This window comes from Anomaloglossus baeobatrachus, chromosome 11 (assembly GCF_048569485.1).
Source record: "Anomaloglossus baeobatrachus isolate aAnoBae1 chromosome 11, aAnoBae1.hap1, whole genome shotgun sequence".
NCBI lineage: Eukaryota > Metazoa > Chordata > Amphibia > Anura > Aromobatidae > Anomaloglossus > Anomaloglossus baeobatrachus.
The window spans coordinates 20,237,754-20,256,627 of record NC_134363.1 but is presented as its reverse complement, the minus strand read 5'-3'; the positions used below and the strand labels follow the sequence as shown (position 1 = coordinate 20,256,627).

Sequence of the window (18,874 nt, the reverse complement as noted above, 5' to 3'; positions counted from 1 at the left end):
AGTTCTATATACCAGGTCTGAGCTGGGCAGTATCATCATCAGCCATTATTATTTGGGTACACAGGTGATTGTAATCCCCTAATAGAGCACAATATACGTGTAACAGGTAAATACATACAAATAGAACGTTCTAATGACAGTAACACATTATTGTGTTTTCCATCTTCTCGATGTCTATGATCAGATTTCCAGATAATCCTAATCCAGAATGGACCCTATGAAGCAGATTTATCTTCTCCTCATCTGTCAGGGTAAATATTGTCACAATTACAGAATATTCTGACATAATGGGATTCTGTGACCCCGGCCTCATGTTCTGCTCATTGTCTCCAGGCTTCTATCTGGGTTCTCTATGTCAGGAGTGGACTTACCCTACTATAATTACTGCTCCTATTGGCTCCTGTGTGGAGATTCCCTGTACATATCATCCTGACGGGAGATCAGGAGCGTCCAGCACCGTCTGGTACTGTGTCACTAATGGTCCTGATCTAGAGATACTAAACACCAAGGATCCATCTACAGTAATAGAGGAATACAGAGATCGGACCTCACTGGTACCGGGAGATAACAGCTGCACCCTGCGGATAGACCCTGTGCGGAGAGAAGATGGGGGCTATTATTATTATCCAGGGATCGCAGAAGACAGAAGAATAACTGCATATGATAAACAGAAGATATTTCTTCTCACTGTCACAGGTAAATATAGAAAATATCCAATTTACCAGGAACTAGTACAAATCTTCTTACTATTATTGTATCATTAGATTCATTAATAATACAATTATTCCTAGGAAATATAATGTATATAATGAGATTTATTAGTGTGTAATTTAATGCATTCATGCATGGCAGCAAAAACGTGGTGAATGTATACTGGCTGGAGATAGAGAATCACATAGAGAACAAAAATAAAAATAGATAGAAATTGAGAGAAGCTCAAGTCACTATGAATACTGAGTACAATAGAAAAGATACGAGCCAAAACATTGCAAAATATGCATTGTTCTAATAAATAGTCTTTGTTCCGCTTGGACTATTGGAGTGAGTCCTCCTTTATTTAGGGGGTCTTGGTATTCATGGAAACATTATACTAGTGAGGTTAGGCTCATTTTTTATATTTTTAAATAGAAAGAAAGATAAAAATTAAATGCAGAATAAAGCCCTATGGAAGATGCGTACACACATCACGGCTTCTTCACAATACAATCCAGAGAAAGTCAGGATTAGATTATATGATAAAGATAGATAGATAGATAGATAGATAGATAGAGGGATAGATAGATAGATAGATAGAGGGATAGATAGATAGATAGATAGATAGAGGGATAGATAGATAGATAGATAGATAGATAGATACCGTGTTTCCCCGAAAGTAGGACCCCCCCGAAAGTAAGGCAGGGTGGGGGTTTCGGGGGGGTCCGCCAATGTAGGGCACCCCTCGATTGTAAGGCAGGGTAGCGGGGGGGCCCGGGGAATGTAAGGCCGCCTATGGTTGGTGGTCGCGGCGTAATGTAAGGCCGCATATGGGTGGGGTCATTGGGGACAGTATGGCCGCATATGGGTGGGGTCCCTGGGGAAAGTACAGGAACTTACCGCTGCCGCTGTTCCCTCGCTCCATCAACGCCCTTCCTGCTCGATGCTGATTGGCCGATCAGCCTGTTCGTCACAGGCTCCCTGCTGGCCATCAGCTCGAGCTGTGATTGGCCAGTCAGCCGGCTCGCAGCTGATTGGCCGAATCAGCCGCGACGTCACCGCCTGCAGGCTCGCTCCGATTGGTCCAGCGTCCCCGGCATCCGAATCGTCAGCCCGGCACCGCAGAGGAGATCGAAACAGAAGGAAAGTAACGGTAAGTTCCGAAACTCTCTCTCTCTGTGTGTGTGTGTGTGTGTGTACGGTATGTGTACGGTATGTGTATGGGTGCCGTATGGGGCTGTATGTGTCAGTGTGTGTGTGTGTACGGTACCGGTACGATATGTGTGTGGGTGCTGTGTGGGGCTGTACCGGTACCGTATGTGTCAGTGTGTGTGGTGGCAGAGTGGGGGGCAGAACCACTGTATGGGGAGGCTGCAGGGGGGAGGATGGGGTGGATGCCAGACTCTCAAACAATGGGGAGGCTGCAGGGGGGAGGATGGGGTGGATGCCGGACTCTCAAACAATGGGGAGGCTGCAGGGGGGAGGATGGGGTGGATGCCGGACTGTGAAACAATGGGGAGGCTGCAGGGGGGAGGATGGGGTGGATGCCGGACTGTGAAACAATGGGGAGGCTGCAGGGGATGTTGTTGAAAATTGTTTTTTTTTTCCAATGTAAGGCCTCCCCCGAAAGTAAGGCAGGGTGGGACTTTTGGGGGTAAAATTAATGTAAGACAGGGCCTTATTTTCGGGGAAACACGGTAGATAGATAGATAGATAGATAGATAGATAGAGGGATAGATAGATAGATAGATAGATAGAGGGATAGATAGATAGATAGATAGATAGATAGATGGATAGATAGATAGATAGATAGATAGATAGATAGATAGATAGATAGATAGATAGATAGATAGATAGATAGATAGATAGAGGGATAGATAGATATATAGATAGATAGATAGAAGGATAGATAGATAGATAGATAGATAGATAGAGGGATAGATAGATAGATAGATAGATAGATAGATCCGCCCACCATTCCTAGGAGTAAGCAGCATTGAAGATGAGCTCCTGAGTTTTTCATCATTTATACCTTGTAATGAGCAAACAGTAAGACAAAACCTGGAAAAATTGGACTCTGTGGAACAGGAAAGCGAGCTGGACTGAGCTGGACTAAAGATTTTTATGAAAAAAAGAGGAAATAGAGGATTTAAAGGACATAAGAAAAAACCTGTTGAAGGACAGATCACATACAACAGGAGGACTCCAAACTGACACCCAAAGATCTGCACATCCAAAGGTAGGACCATCCTCCATCCACACCACAACCTACAGACAGTGCTGTAATTACATCTCTGATAAATAAGGATTATTATAAAAATGGAAAATATAAATGTAGAACAAGTAATTGGGCAGAGAGCAGAGCTGGGGACACGGGACACCAGGAGGTCACAGACTCTGGAAATCACATACTCTGAAGGGCAGAAAAGCATTCATGCGCAAAAAGCCATGAAACATGCAAAGATTAGAGAAGATCCAGAGACCCTCTTTTCTGATTTTACCTCTAAAGAGAAAGATAAAAGGAAAAACAATTTATTATTTTTCACAGACCAGCCCTTAGCCTGGCACACCGCTCTGTGCAATCATTATAAGTATAAATCCAAGAACGGCATTAATAAGGGCCGGCAGATCAAAATTAGAAACCAAAAAGAAGACGAGACCAACTCACTGACCATAAACGTGTACAATAACGGCATAATCATGGTACAAGGGACTGAGGAAAACTTACAGAAATTTGAAGACAGCTTTTCTCAAATTAAACTCCAGGCACAAAACTGCAAAGAACAACAAACCCCAGCAGCCACCATCACCTCTACAGAGACCTCCAGAGACAGAACTGCAGCCCCCAACACTTCACACCCCTCACCCGAGACCCTCAGAGACTGTTTATCTCAACTAGAAAGAGACTTTGTACAATTTAAAGAAGAACTTCAAAGAAACCTTGGTGACAGAAATGCAAATGACCAAGTAATGAATGAGATAAGCAAACTGAGATGTGAATATAGGTTGGCCCTGCAGGAAATAAGAAGCAAAATGTGTGAACTGCAGCAATAAAATACCCGACTGAGACAGGAGATAACAGAGCTGAAGACTAGAGTTGAGCGCGGTTCGAGGTTCGTGGTTCTCCAGTTCTAGGCTCGAGTGATTTTGGGGCCTGTTCTAAATCGAACTAGAACTCGAGCTTTTTGCAAAAGCTCGATAGTTCTAGATACGTTCGAGAACGGTTCTAGCAGCAAAAAGCAGGGCTTTTTACAGCTACAGTGTGCAGGAGCCATCGCTGGCAGCCTGCCACAAGCTGGTAACCAAGATAAACATCGGGTATCCAAGCAAAGCGCTTTGGTTAGTAACCCGATGTTTATCCTAGTTACGTGCAGGAAGCTCACACTTCCCCGCTCAGCTCGCTCCGCCCCCTCCTGCCCGCGGCATGTACACACACACACACACACACACTCACACACACACATACACACACACACATACACATACACACACACACACACACATGGTGCCAGTCGGCTTACCTGCGGTGATGAAGTCCCGCCATCCCGACCTCAGCGCTGTCACTGTCCTCCATGGCCGTCGCTTGTCACATCACCTCTCGCTTCCGACCCGAGACTGACTAGTGGTGACGTCACGGGCCTCTCGCGATACTTGGTGTGAAGGCGCCGGTCATTGAACTCAGTGACAGGGGCTGTCAGTGTGCTGGAGATCAGCGCAGGTAATGTACCTCGCTGACAGCAGCACTTGTCATGCCCTGCAGTGACCGGGGCTGACCCATTGATGTTAGCTCAGGTCACTGCACTGCTCTCCCAGCCAATGGGGAACATCCTGCTCTTCATTGACTGGGACAGTGTGGATCGTCATGGCAACCCCTTGGACTACACCAGACCTGGATTTGTTTTTCATTCTAATAAATTGGTTAAAGAGGGAATGTTTTGGGGAGTGTTTTTTCAAATAAAAATGTGTTTGTCGTCTATTTTTTTTTATTACTGACTGGGTTGGTGATGTCGGGTATCTGATAGACGCCTGACCTCACCAACCCCAGGGCTTGATGCCAGGTGACTTACACATCTGGTATTAACCCCATATATTACCCCGTTTGCCACCGCACCAGGGCGCGGGATGAGCTGGGGCGAAGCACCAGGATTGGCGCATCTAATGGATGCGCCACTTCTGGGGCGGCTGCGGCCTGCTATTTTTAGGCTGGGGAGAGTCCAATAACCATGGACCTCCCTAGTCTGAGAATATCAGGCCCCAGCTGTCTGCTTTACCTTGGCTGGTGATCCAATTTTGGGGGGACCCCTATGTGTTTTTTTTTTAAATTATTTATTTAATTTAAAATAACAGCGTGGGGTGCCCTCAGTTTTGGATTACCAGCCAAGGTGAGGTTGCCAGCTGTGGTCTGCAGGCTGCAGCAGTCTGCTTTACCCTAGCTGGCTACAAAACTAGGGGGAATCCTACGTCATTTTTTTTTTCATTTTTTTGGCTAAATACAAAGCTAAGCAGTAAGCACCCCTTAGTGCCACATGAAAGGCACCAAAGGGTGCTCCACTTTTTCTCCACTTTTTCTCCATTTTTTCTCCACTTTTTCTCCACTTTTTCTACATTTTTTCTCCACTTTTTCTACATTTTTTTCTCCATTTTTTCTCCACTTTTTCTTCACTTTTTCTCCACTTTTTATCCATTTTTTCTCCTCTTTTTCTCCACTTTTTCTCCACTTTTTCTCCACTTTTTCTCCATTTTTTTCTCCATTTTTTCTCCACTTATTCTCCACTTTTTCTCCACTTTTTCTCCACTTTTTCTCCACTTTTTCTCCATTTGTTTCTCCATTTTTTCTCCACTTATTCTCCACTTTTTCTCCACTTTTTCTCCACTTTTTCTCCACTTTTTATCCATTTTTTCTCCACTTTTTCTCCACTTTTTCTCCACTTTTTCTCCATTTTTTCTCCATTTTTTCTCCACTTTTTCTCCACTTTTTCTCCACTTTTTCTCCATTTTTTTCTCCACTTTTTCTCCACTTTTTATCCATTTTTTCTCCACTTTTTCTCCACTTTTTCTCCATTTTTTCTTTACTTATTCTCCACTTTTTCTCCACTTTTTCTCCACTTTTTCTCCATTTTTTTCTCCATTTTTTCTCCACTTATTCTCCACTTTTTCTCCACTTTTTCTTCACTTTTTCTCCACTTTTTATCCATTCTTTCTCCATTTTTTCTCCACTTTTTCTCCACTTTTTCTCCATTTTTTTCTCCACTTTTTCTCCATTTTTTCTCCACTTATTCTCCACTTTTTCTCCATTTTTTCTCCACTTTTTCTCAATTTTTCTACATTTTTTCTCCACTTTTTCTCCACTTTTTCTCCACTTTTTCTCCACTTTTTCTCCATTTTTTTCTCCACTTTTTATCCATTTTTTCTCCACTTTTTCTCCACTTTTTCTCCATTTTTTCTTTACTTTTTCTCCACTTTTTCTCCACTTTTTCTTCACTTTTTCTCCACTTTTTATCCATTTTTTCTCCACTTTTTCTCCACTTTTTCTCCACTTTTCTCCACTTTTTCTCCACTTTTTCTCCATTTTTTTCTTCACTTTTTCTTCACTTTTTATCCATTTTTTCTCCACTTTTTCTCCACTTTTTCTCCATTTTTTCTCCACTTATTCTCCACTTATTCTCCACTTTTTCTCCACTTTTTCTCCATTTTTTCTCCACTTATTCTCCACTTTTTCTCCATTTTTTTCTCCATTTTTTCTCCACTTTTTCTCCACTTATTCTCCACTTTTTCTCCATTTTTTTCTCCATTTTTTCTCCACTTATTCTCCACTTTTTCTCCACTTTTTCTCCACTTTTTCTCCATTTTTTCTCCACTTATTCTCCACTTTTTCTCCATTTTTTTCTCCATTTTTTCTCCACTTTTTCTCCATTTTTTCTCCACTTATTCTCCACTTTTTCTCCATTTTTTCTCCACTTTTTCTCCATTTTTTCTACATTTTTTCTCCACTTTTTCTCCACTTTTTCTCCACTTTTTCTCCATTTTTTTCTCCACTTTTTATCCATTTTTTCTCCACTTTTTCTCCACTTTTTCTCCACTTTTTCTCCATTTTTTCTTTACTTATTCTCCACTTTTTCTCCACTTTTTCTCCACTTTTTCTCCACTTTTTCTCCATTTTTTTCTCCATTTTTTCTCCAATTATTCTCCACTTTTTCTCCACTTTTTCTTCACTTTTTCTCCACTTTTTATCCATTTTTTCTCCACTTTTTCTCCACTTTTTCTCCACTTTTCTCCACTTTTTCTCCACTTTTTCTCCATTTTTTTCTTCACTTTTTCTTCACTTTTTATCCAGTTTTTCTCCACTTTTTCTCCACTTTTTCTCCATTTTTTCTCCACTTATTCTCCACTTATTCTCTACTTTTTCTCCACTTTTTCTCCACTTTTTCTCCATTTTTTCTCCACTTATTCTCCACTTTTTCTCCATTTTTTTCTCCATTTTTTCTCCACTTATTCTCCACTTTTTCTCCACTTTTTCTCCATTTTTTCTCCACTTATTCTCCACTTTTTCTCCATTTTTTTCTCCATTTTTTCTCCACTTTTTCTCCATTTTTTCTCCACTTATTCTCCACTTTTTCTCCATTTTTTTCTCCATTTTTTCTCCACTTATTCTCTACTTTTTCTCCACTTTTTCTCCACTTTTTCTCCACTTTTTCTCCATTTTTTTCTCCATTTTTTCTCCACTTATTCTCCACTTTTTCTCCACTTTTTCTCCACTTTTTCTCCACTTTTTCTCCATTTTTTTCTCCACTTATTCTCCACTTATTCTCCACTTTTTCTCCACTTTTTCTCCACTTTTTCTCCACTTTTTCTCCATTTTTTTCTCCATTTTTTCTCCACTTATTCTCCACTTTTTCTCCACTTTTTCTCCACTTTTTCTCCACTTTTTCTCCATTTTTTTCTCCATTTTTTCTCCACTTATTCTCCACTTTTTCTCCATTTTTTTCTCCATTTTTTCTCCACTTTTTCTCCATTTTTTCTCCACTTATTCTATACTTTTTCTCCATTTTTTCTCCACTTTTTCTCCTTTTTTTTCTCCATTTTTTCTCCACTTTTTCTCCACTTTTTCTCCACTTTTTCTCCATTTTTTTCTCCATTTTTTCTCCACTTTTTCTCCACTTTTTCTCCACTTTTTCTCCATTTTTTTCTCCACTTTTTCTCCACTTTTTCTCCACTTTTTCTCCACTTTTTCTACATTTTTTCTCCACTTTTTCTCTACTTTTTCTATGGTTGGTCTACCCATTAGCTCTGCCATGCATACTGTAGCTCTACACCTACTGCACATGTTACTTTATGATTGACATCTCTTTCGTACCAGAGCTGTCTAAGCCTACTCTGACCCCATATTTGTCATTACTATATTGTCCTTGTACTGTATTATGACATTTGTATCATGTGTTTCATTTCTTGCTGTGTTGCAATTTTTTTGCTGCATCCCAATTGTACCTCTACATTGTTCGAGTTTATGTTATTGTTCTCTCACTCTTATGTGATACTGATTATTGTCATTTTTCATGATTACATGCAGATAAGTCCAATCTGACGAAGGCTCAGGCCGAAACGTCATTTGTAACTTGTTTTGGACAAAAACATATATGCTTATGAAAAAAAATGTTTTTCTTAATACGGACCAATAAAGAGTGATTTTGCATTACTATCCGTTGTGACTTACTGACTTAGTCTGGGAGATTTAGAGTGCCGAGGTTACTCACTAATTTTATCTATTATTACCTCTGAGCACCTATATACCAGTGAGCAGAGCTTCCTCTACAGTAGTTCTCCTGATTAGGCATGCCTTTACCTCATGAGCAGGGCATTGCAGCTTTGGTAGCAACCATTGCGACATGGACTCTGCTGCTGTGGACCCGAGAAGAGTGAGTGCAGATTCATTGCACCCACACTCCTCACATGAAGGGTCCACACTCCTAGAAAATGGGGGATACGTTCCCTGAGTGTCTCCCCCCATATTCTAGATGGTCCAGAGTCGTCGTGGGACCCCTTTATTTTTTTTCTTACAATAAATTGGTGAAAGAGGAAATGTTTTGGGGACTGTTTTTTCAAATAAATTTCTTTTGTCGATTTTTTTTTTTTGTTAGTACTGACAGTTTATGATGTTGGGTATCTAATAGACGCCATGACATCACAAACTGCTGGGCTTGATCTCAGGTGACTTTACAGCTAGTATCAACCCGATTTATTACCCCGTTTGCCACTGCACCAGGGCACGGGATGAGCTGGGGTGAAGCGCCAGGATTGGCGTATCTAGTGGATGCGCTACGTCTGGGGTGCCTGCGGCCTGCTATTTTTAGGCTGTGAAGGCCCAATAACTATGGACCTTCCCACCCTGAGAATACCAGACCACAGCTGTCCGCTTTACCTTGGCTGGTGATCCAATTTGGGGGGGAACCTACTTTTATTGTGTAATTATTAATATTTATAAAATAATTATAAAAAAGAGCCTGAGGGGACCTCCACATTGGATCCCCAACCACGGTAAAGCTGCCAGCTGTGGTTTTCAGGCTACAGCCGTCTGCTTTACCCTAGCTGGCTATCAAAAATGGGGGGACCCAACGTCATTTTTTTTTTAACTATTTTTTAAATAGAAAAAATTAATGGGCTTCCCTGTATTTTGATTGCCAACCAAGGTAACGGCAGGCAGATGGGGGTGGCAACCCATAGCTGTCTGCTTTATCTGCGCTGAGAATCAAAAATACCGCGGAGCGCTACGTCATTTGTTTAAAGATTTATTTTTACAGCATTGTGATGTCCAGCAATCAAAATACAGGGACGCCCATTTTATTTTTAGTTATTTAAATAAATAATTAAAAAAAATATATATGGGCTCCTGCTGCATTTTTTGTATTGCTAGCTAAGGGTAATCCAAGCAGCTACTGGCTGCTAACCCCCACTGCTTGATGTTACCTTCAATGGCAATGGAAAATCCAAAATCCAGGGAAGCATTTTTTATTTTTTTTGCCAAAAAACTACAAAAAAGGACGTGAGCTTCGCCATATTTTTGTATGCTAGCCAGGTATAGCAGGCAGGTGCTGGAAGAGTTGGATACAGCGCCAGAAGATGGCGCTTCTATGAAAATGCCATTTTCTGAGGCGGCTGCAGACTGCAATTCGCAGCAGTGGGGCCCAGAAAGCTCAGGCCAACCTGTGCTGCGGACTCCAATCCCCAGCTGCCTAGTTGTGAAATTCATGAAATAATAAAAAAAGGGCTTCCCTTTATTTTTGGTTCCCAGCCGGGTACAAATAGGCAACTGGGGGTTGGGGGCAGCCGTACCTGCCTGCTGTACCTGGCTAGCATACAAAAATATGGCGAAGCCCACATAATTTTTTCAGGGGGCAAAAAACTTCTGCATACAGTCCTGGATGGAGTATGCTGATCCTTGTAGTTCTGCAGCTGCTGTCTGTCTGTCTGGAGAAGAGCAGACAGCAGCTGCAGAACTACAAGGCTCAGCATACTCCATCCAGGACTGTATGCAGAAGTTTTTTGCCCACCAAAAAAATGACGTGGGCTTCGCCATATATTTGTATGCTAGCCAGGTACAGCAGGCAGCCACGGGCTGCCTCCCACCCCCAGTTGCCTATTTGTACCCGGCTGGGAACCAAAAATATAGGGAAACCCATTTTTTTTTAATTATTTCACTTATTTCATGAAATAATTAAAAAACAAATGACATGGGCTTCGCCCCATTTTTGTGTCCAGCCGGGTACAACTAGGCAGCTGGGGATTGGAATCCGCGGCACAGGCTAGCCCGAGGTTTCTGGGCGCCTCTGCTGCGGATTTCAGTCCGCAGCCGTCCCAGAAAATGGCGCTCTCATAGAAGCGCCATCATCTGGCGCTGTATCCAACTCTTCCAACAGCCCTGGAGCCGGGTGGCTTGTTGGGTAATCATGAGTTAATACTGGCTTTGTTTTACTAGCCAGTATTAAGCCAGAGATTCTTAATGTCAGGCACGTTTGACCCGGCCATTAAGAATCTCCAATAAAGGGTTAAAAAAAACCACCACACAGAGAAAAAATACTTTAATAGAAATAAATACACAGACACATTAGAGACTCCATCTTTATTACCCCCTGTCAGCCCTCCACGATCCTGCTCTTCTGTCTTCTTTCTAGTGTAGTAGTAGTGACGATTGTACTGAGGAAGGATGAGGTTCACCAGCTCATCACTTGGGGCTGGGGAACCTCATCCTCACTACAATGCTCACTACAATCGTGCAGCCTTCACTCCGTGAGTGATCAGTGCTGGCTGTCAGCGGTAACAGCGGTAACGCTGACAGACGCGTTACCATAGCAATGGTGCTCTCGGAGCCGCGGTTAGCGGTGACGTCACCGCTAACTGCGTTGCTATGGCAACGGTGATCTCCGTTAATGACCGGCTGTGTCAGCCGGTCCCTAACGGAACGGGGAGTCGACCGTGTGCTAGAGCATGTCGCCGGTACACGGCGATACACATATGTGCACCGTGTACCGGAGAGATGCACTCGCAGGTCCTACATGACGTGTCATAGTCATGTGACCAGTCTGTAGCCAATGAGATAATAGCCACGTGACTGGTCACATGGCTATTTTGACGTCACGATAGGTCCTGCATCTCTGCTGGCAGTGCCGGTCGCCGGGAGGACTCAGCGATCATCGGATGGAATAGCGGCAGGAGACAGAGTGCAGAAGGGATCGCGGGGACCGGTAAGTGTTATGGCAATGTTTATTAACTGTTTGTGTACATTTATCATGCATTTTTATGTGTTTGTGATTGCCTCCCATTATAGCCTATACGTTCGAGTTCGGTTCGTCGAACGTTCGACGAACCGAACTCGAACGGGACCTCCGTTTGGCGAACCGACCTCGAGCCGAACCGGGACCAGTTCGCTCATCTCTACTGAAGACTCCTGGATGCCTGAAACAGGAGGACGCCATAGAAACACAGAGGAGTGAAGACAACATGGCCTCCACTGGCCAGGAGGGAGCTATGGTAACTAACACCAGTACAGACACCATGGCCTCCACTGGCCAGGAGGGAGCTATGGTAACTAACACCAGTACAGACACCATGGCCTCCACTGGCCAGGAAGGAGCTATGGTAACTAACACCAGTACAGACACCATGGCCTCCACTGGCCAGGAGGGAGCTATGGTAACTAACACCAGTACAGACACCATGGCCTCCACTGGCCAGGAGGGAGCTATGGTAACTAACACCAGTACAGACACAATGGCCTCCACTGGCCAGGAGGGAGCTATGGTAACTAACACCAGTACAGACACCATGGCCTCCACTGGCCAGGAGTGTTAAAGCCGGGGCTCTTCTTCCTCTCAGGTAGCTGTGGGGGATCGGCCGATACTGAGTGTGTGAGAGTAACTCTTAACACACCAAGACAAGACAAGTCCGTAGTGTATCAAAAATCTCTGATTTAATAGTGGTTATAGGAAGGTTCTTATACCTTTCAAGCTGATTACGCAATATGAGACATGTGATATGGTTACACAATTTTAGATAGATACCAAATATAGTCATTTTTAGGCTCCAAGGAAGATATTACCACATATGGAAGTATAATGTCTCGAAGCCAACAGAGATATAGTTTATCATAACAAAAAGCTTTTAAGGGATGTGATCAATCAAAGTTTGTAATATAGACAGCGTCTTGGAAGAGGAGTACATACTTGTAAAGAATAACAATTCTTAGTGATAATCATAGCAATTACCGTATTTTTCGGACCATAAGACGCACTTTTTCCCCCCAAATGTTGGGCGTAAGTGGGGGGTGCGTCTTATGGTCTGACTATAAGGTTGCGGGTGCGGGGAATGAGGGTGCCGCGGTGGAGCGGGTCATCGGCAGCACCAGCAGGCTGTAGCAGCCTGCAGCAGCCTGCCGTGACCACGTGGGCCCGCTCATTACATATGCACGCCCATCCTCCCGCCCATCATCTCTCAGCAAAACCGGCGCTGACAGGTGGGTGGGGTGATGGGCGGGAAGGGGGGGTGTGCATAATTAGCAGCCGGCCGTGATCACCCCTGGCAACTACAGCCTGGAGTGATCATGTGTGGCTGTATTCACTGCCCCCCGTGCATCATTATCAGCGCGGGGTGCAGTGAATCAGTGTACTCACCTGTCACCGTGTGTGGAGCCGCCCCCCTGCAGCATCCCGTCTTCCTGTCTGTGCCGGCGGTCAGCTGATCTGGACACTAGCGGCGCGCACCGCGATGACGTCATCGCTGTGCGCGCCGCTAGTATCCACCAGAATCGATCAGCTTACCGCCGGCACAGACAGGAAGACGCGATGCTGCAGACACCGGTGACGGCTCTACACAGCGGCGCTGCAGCTGAGACAGAGATCGGTGCTTCAGGGAGTGAGGAAGGGTAAGTATAAACGTTTATTTTTTTTTTCCTGTGCCACAGGATACACGCCATTTACCAGGATGGGGGTATATCATGAGCAGGATGAATGGGGGTATTTCATGAGCAGGATGGATGGGGGCATATCATGAGCAGGATGGATGGGGGGTATTTCATGAGCAGGATGGATGGGGGCATATCATGAGCAGGATGGATGGGGGCATTTCATGAGCAGGATGGATGGGGGCATTTCATGAGCAGGATGGATGGGGGCATTTCATGAGCAGGATGGATGGGGGCATTTCATGAGCAGGATGGATGGGGGCATTTCATGAGCAGGATGGAAGGGGGCATTTCATGAGCAGGATGGATGGGGGCATTTCATGAGCAGGATGGATGGGGGCATTTCATGAGCAGGATGGATGGGGGCATTTCATGAGCAGGATGGATGGGGGCATATCATGAGCAGGATGGATGGGGGCATATCATGAGCAGGATGGATGGGGGCATATCATGAGCAGGATGGATGGGGGCATATCATGAGCAGGATGGATGGGGCATTTCATGAGCAGGATGGATGGGGCATTTCATGAGCCGGATGGATGGGGGCATATCATGAGCAGGATGGATGGGGGCATTTCATGAGCAGGATGGATGGGGCATTTCATGAGCAGGATGGATGGGGGCATATCTTGAGCAGGATGGATGGGGGCATATCATGAGCAGGATGAATGGGGGCATATCATGAGCAGGATGGATGGGGGCATATCATGAGCAGGATGGATGGGGGCATATCATGAGCAGGATGGATGGGGGTATATCATGAGCAGGATGGATGGAAGGTATATTATTAGCAGGATGGATGGGGGTTATATTATTAGCAGGATGGGGGGTATATGAGCAGGATCATATACAAGGCAGGAAGATCCTTATCAGAATGGGGTACCTTAGTAGAGAATTTGGGGACATTACCCCCATAACAGTGTCAGCAGCAGATCCTCGCCCCATAACAGTGTGTCATGACCATATTTTTGGGTTAAAATTTTATTTTCCTATTTTCCTCCTCTAAAACCAGGGTGCGTCTTATGGTCAGGTGCGTCTTATAGTCCGAAAAATACGGTAGCAGATGTGGAATAGAACATCAATTACTCATTTCCTGGTTGCACAACCGGTAAAACCCATATGTGCACGAATATAATGAACTTCGAACTGACTGAAGACCAAGACAAAAATGGCTTCTCTAACAATTCCCCTCTTTTGATTAATTATGTTCTATCTCATCTGTCCCTTCCTATAGGGTAGACCGCAGAGACTTGTCCTACTTCACAATACACTAGGCTTTCCCTACGCGCATCATGGGGTCCTGCCATTCAAACGTGCTCTGTGGGATCGGCCTACGTTTCCCTATACCCATCCTATCTACTGATCCTAGAGGGGAAATATACTTAAGGCTATATGTAGTATAATATTGTATATATGTTCTACCAGTTTATTCATTATATAACTGTGATATATGTCTGTATAGTCCTTGTAGTGTGTTTATATATCACACACTTTATGGTGTATAGTATTAAAGTTCTTTTCATGCTGATGTTCTTGCATCTCGTGGTCAATCGATTCCATAGGACTTCCACAGTAGGCACAGTCGGTTAAGTCCACCAGGGGATCTCTGTCGCATATCATACATCTGCATCTCTTTGTGGTTGTTATAGTCATCATTACTTGAGTTTGGAGGGATTCAGTATCAATAGCTTTTCCCTTTTTAGGTTCGTATTTTCCTGAAAAACAGTTACAATTAGCTCCTAGAATTTTCTTCACGAGCATTACAAACAATTTTACCAATACTGCAATTACTGCAATTACTAATATTATAAAAGCTCCTTGAATGACATAGTGTATTATCCCTGTGATCCATCCGCCCACACCTTTGAATAAATTTAGTGGGTTTAACCAGGAAAGCCATTCAGGGAAGTGTAGTTCACCCAATGCATTGGCTTCCTTAAATCCCTTCTTGAGTCTCTCTGCTTGGTTTATGTCATGTGTAACCTGCAACAGTCCTTCAGGGTTTATGAAGTGACAACATGAAGGTCCCACTACCTGACAGAAACCTCCACTAGAAGCAGTGAGCTAATCAAGTACCATTGAGTGTTGATTGGTAATGATAATGAGCTGTTTTGTGTAGGCTGATTCTATATTCATTAGAGTTGAGCGCGGTTCGCGGTTCTCCAGTTCTAGGCTCGAGTGATTTTGGGGGCTGTTCGAGATCGAACTAGAACTCGAGCTTTTTTCAAAAGCTCGATAGTTCTAGATACGTTCGAGAACGGTTCTAGCAGCAAAAAGCAGGGCTTTTTACAGCTACAGTGTGCAGGAGCCATTGCTGGCAGCCTGCCACAAGCTGGTAACCAAGATAAACATCGGGTATCCAAGCAAAGCGCTTTGGTTAGTAACCCGATGTTTATCCTAGTTACGTGCAGGAAGCCCACACTTCCACGCTCAGCTCGCTCCGCCCCCTCCTGCCCGTGGCATGTATTGTACACACATACACACACACACACACACACACACACACACACACACACACATGGTCCCGCTCGGCTTACCTGCGGTGATGAAGTCCCGCCATCCCGACCTCAGCGCTGTCACTGTCCTCCATGGCCGCCGCTTTCACATCACCTTCTCTCGCTTCCGACCCGAGACTGACTAGCGGTGACGTCACGGGCCTCTCGCGATACTTGGTGTGAAGGCGCCGGTCATTGAACTCAGTGACAGGGGCTGTCAGTGTGCTGGAGATCAGCGCAGGTAATGTACCTCGCTGACAGCAGCACTTGTCATGCCCTGCAGTGACCTGGGCTGACCCATTGATGTTAGCTCAGGTCACTGCACTGCTCTCCCAGCCAATGGGGAACATTCTGCTCTTCATTGACTGGGACAGTGTGGATCGTCATGGCAACCCCTTGGATTACACCAGACCTGGATTTGTTTTTCATTCTAATAAATTGGTTAAAGAGGGAATGTTTTGGGGAGTGTTTTTTCAAATAAAAATGTGTTTGTCGTCTATTTTTTTTTATTACTGACTGGGTTGGTGATGTCGGGTATCTGATAGACGCCTGACCTCACCAACCCCAGGGCTTGATGCCAGGTGACATTACACATCTGGTATTAACCCCATATATTACCCCGTTTGCCACCGCACCAGGGCGCGGGATGAGCTGGGGCGAAGCACCAGGATTGGCGCATCTAATGGATGCGCCACTTCTGGGGCGGCTGCGGCCTGCTATTTTTAGGCTGGGGAGAGTCCAATAACCATGGACCTCCCTAGTCTGAGAATATCAGGCCCCAGCTGTCTGCTTTACCTTGGCTGGTGATCCAATTTTGGGGGACCCCTACGTGTTTTTTTTTTAATTATTTATTTAATTTAAAATAACAGCGTGGGGTGCCCTCAGTTTTGGATTACCAGCCAAGGTGAGGTTGCCAGCTGTGGTCTGCAGGCTGCAGCCGTCTGCTTTACCATAGCTGGCAACAAAACTAAAGGGAACCCTACGTCATTTTTTTTTTCATTTTTTTAGCTAAATACAAAGCTAAGCACCCCTTAGTGCCACATGAAAGGCACCAAAGGGTGCTCCACTTTTTCTCCACTTTTTCTCCATTTTTTCTCCACTCTTTCTCCACTTTTTCTACATTTTTTCTCCACTTTTTCTACATTTTTTTCTCCATTTTTTCTCCACTTTTTCTCCACTTTTTATCCATTTTTTTCCTCCACTTTTTCTCCACTTTTTCTCCACTTTTTATCCACTTTTTTCTCCACTTTTTTCTCCACTTTTTTCTCCACTTTTTCTCCACTTTTTCTCCACTTTTTTCTCCACTTTTTCTCCACTTTTTCTCCACTTTTTCTCCACTTTTTATCCATTTTTTTCTCCACTTTTTCTCCACTTTTTTCTCCACTTTTTATCCACTTTTTATCCACTTTTGATACATTTTTTTCTCCACTTTTTCTCCACTTTTTCTCCACTTGTTATCCACTTTTTCTCCACTTTTTTCTCCACTTTTTTCTCCACTTTTTCTCCACTTTTTATCCATTTTTTTCTCCACTTTTTATCCACTTTTTCTCCACTTTTTCTCCACTTTTTTCTCCACTTTTTCTCCACTTTTTCTGCACTTTTCATCCACTTTTTATCCATTTTTTTCTCCACTTTTTCTCCACTTTTTATCCATTTTTTTCTCCAATTTTTCTCCACTTTTTATCCATTTTTTTCTCCACTTTTTCTCCACTTTTTATCCACTTTTTCTCCACTTTTTTCTACACTTTTTCTCCACTTTTTATCCATTTTTTTCTCCACTTTTTATCCACTTTTTCTCAACTTTTTTCTCCACTTTTTCTCCACTTTTTATCCACTTTTTATCCACTTTTTATCCATTTTTTTCTCCACTTTTTCTCCACTTTTTCTCCACTTTTTCTCCACTTTTTATCCATTTTTTATCCATTTTTTTCTCCACTTTTTCTCCACTTTTTATCCACTTTTTCTCCACTTTTTCTCCACTTTTTTCTCCACTTTTTCTCCACTTTTTATCCATTTTTTTCTCCACTTTTTATCCACTTTTTCTCCACTTTTTCTCCACTTTTTTCTCCACTTTTTCTCCACTTTTTCTGCACTTTTCATCCACTTTTTATCCATTTTTTTCTCCACTTTTTCTCCACTTTTTATCCATTTTTTTCTCCAATTTTTCTCCACTTTTTATCCATTTTTTTCTCCACTTTTTCTCCACTTTTTATCCACTTTTTCTCCACTTTTTTCTCCACTTTTTCTCCACTTTTTATCCATTTTTTTCTCCACTTTTTATCCACTTTTTATCCACTTTTTATCCACTTTTTATCCATTTTTTTCTCCACTTTTTCTCCACTTTTTCTCCACTTTTTCTCCATTTTTTATCCATTTTTTTCTCCACTTTTTATCCACTTTTTCTCCACTTTTTTCTCCACTTTTTTCTCCACTTTTTCTCCACTTTTTATCCACTTTTTTCTCCACTTTTTATCCACTTTTTCTCCACTTTTTCTCCACTTTTTTCTCCACTTTTTCTCCACTTTTTCTCCACTTTTTCTCCACTTTTTATCCATTTTTTCTCCACTTTTTCTCCACTTTTTCTCCACTTTTTATCCACTTTTTATCCATTTTTTTCTCCACTTTTTCTCCACTTTTTCTCCACTTTTTATCCATTTTTTTCTCCACTTTTTCTCCACTTTTTATCCATTTTTTTCTCCACTTTTTATCCACTTTTTATCCACTTTTTATCCATTTTTTTCTCCACTTTTTCTCCACTTTTTCTCTACTTTTTCTCTACTTTTTATCCACTTTTTATCCACTTTTTCTCCACTTTTTTTCCATTTTTTTCTCCACTTTTTCTCCACTTTTTCTTCACTTTTTTCTCCACTTTTTATCCACTTTTTATCCACTTTTTATCCATTTTTTTCTCCACTTTTTCTCCACTTTTTCTCCACTTTTTCTCCACTTTTTCTCCATTTTTTTCTCCACTTTTTCTCCACTTTTTATCCACTTTTTCTCCACTTTTTATCCATTTTTTTCTCCACTTTTTCTCCAATTTTCTCCACTTTTTATCCACTTTTTATCCACTTTTTTCTCCACTTTTTCTCCACTTTTTATCCACTTTTTCTCCACTTTTTATCCATTTTTTTCTCCACTTTTTCTCCACTTTTTCTCCACTTTTTATCCATTTTTTTCTCCACTTTTTCTCCACTTTTTTTTCATTTTTTTCTCCACTTTTTCTCCACTTTTTCTT

At 42.8% G+C, this 18,874-nt stretch overlaps 1 protein-coding gene across 1 annotated transcript in view; it reads left to right on the top strand.

Moving 5' to 3' along the window:
* The first annotated feature begins 208 nt into the window (after positions 1-208).
* LOC142255722 (uncharacterized) overlaps positions 209-18,874 on the top strand; it is a 126,892-nt gene continuing 108,226 nt past the window's right edge. The window contains exons 1-2 of the mRNA XM_075327179.1: positions 209-251; positions 334-696. Coding sequence (XP_075183294.1) covers positions 209-251; positions 334-696 — 406 coding nt within the window. The remainder of the gene's footprint in view (positions 252-333; positions 697-18,874) is intronic.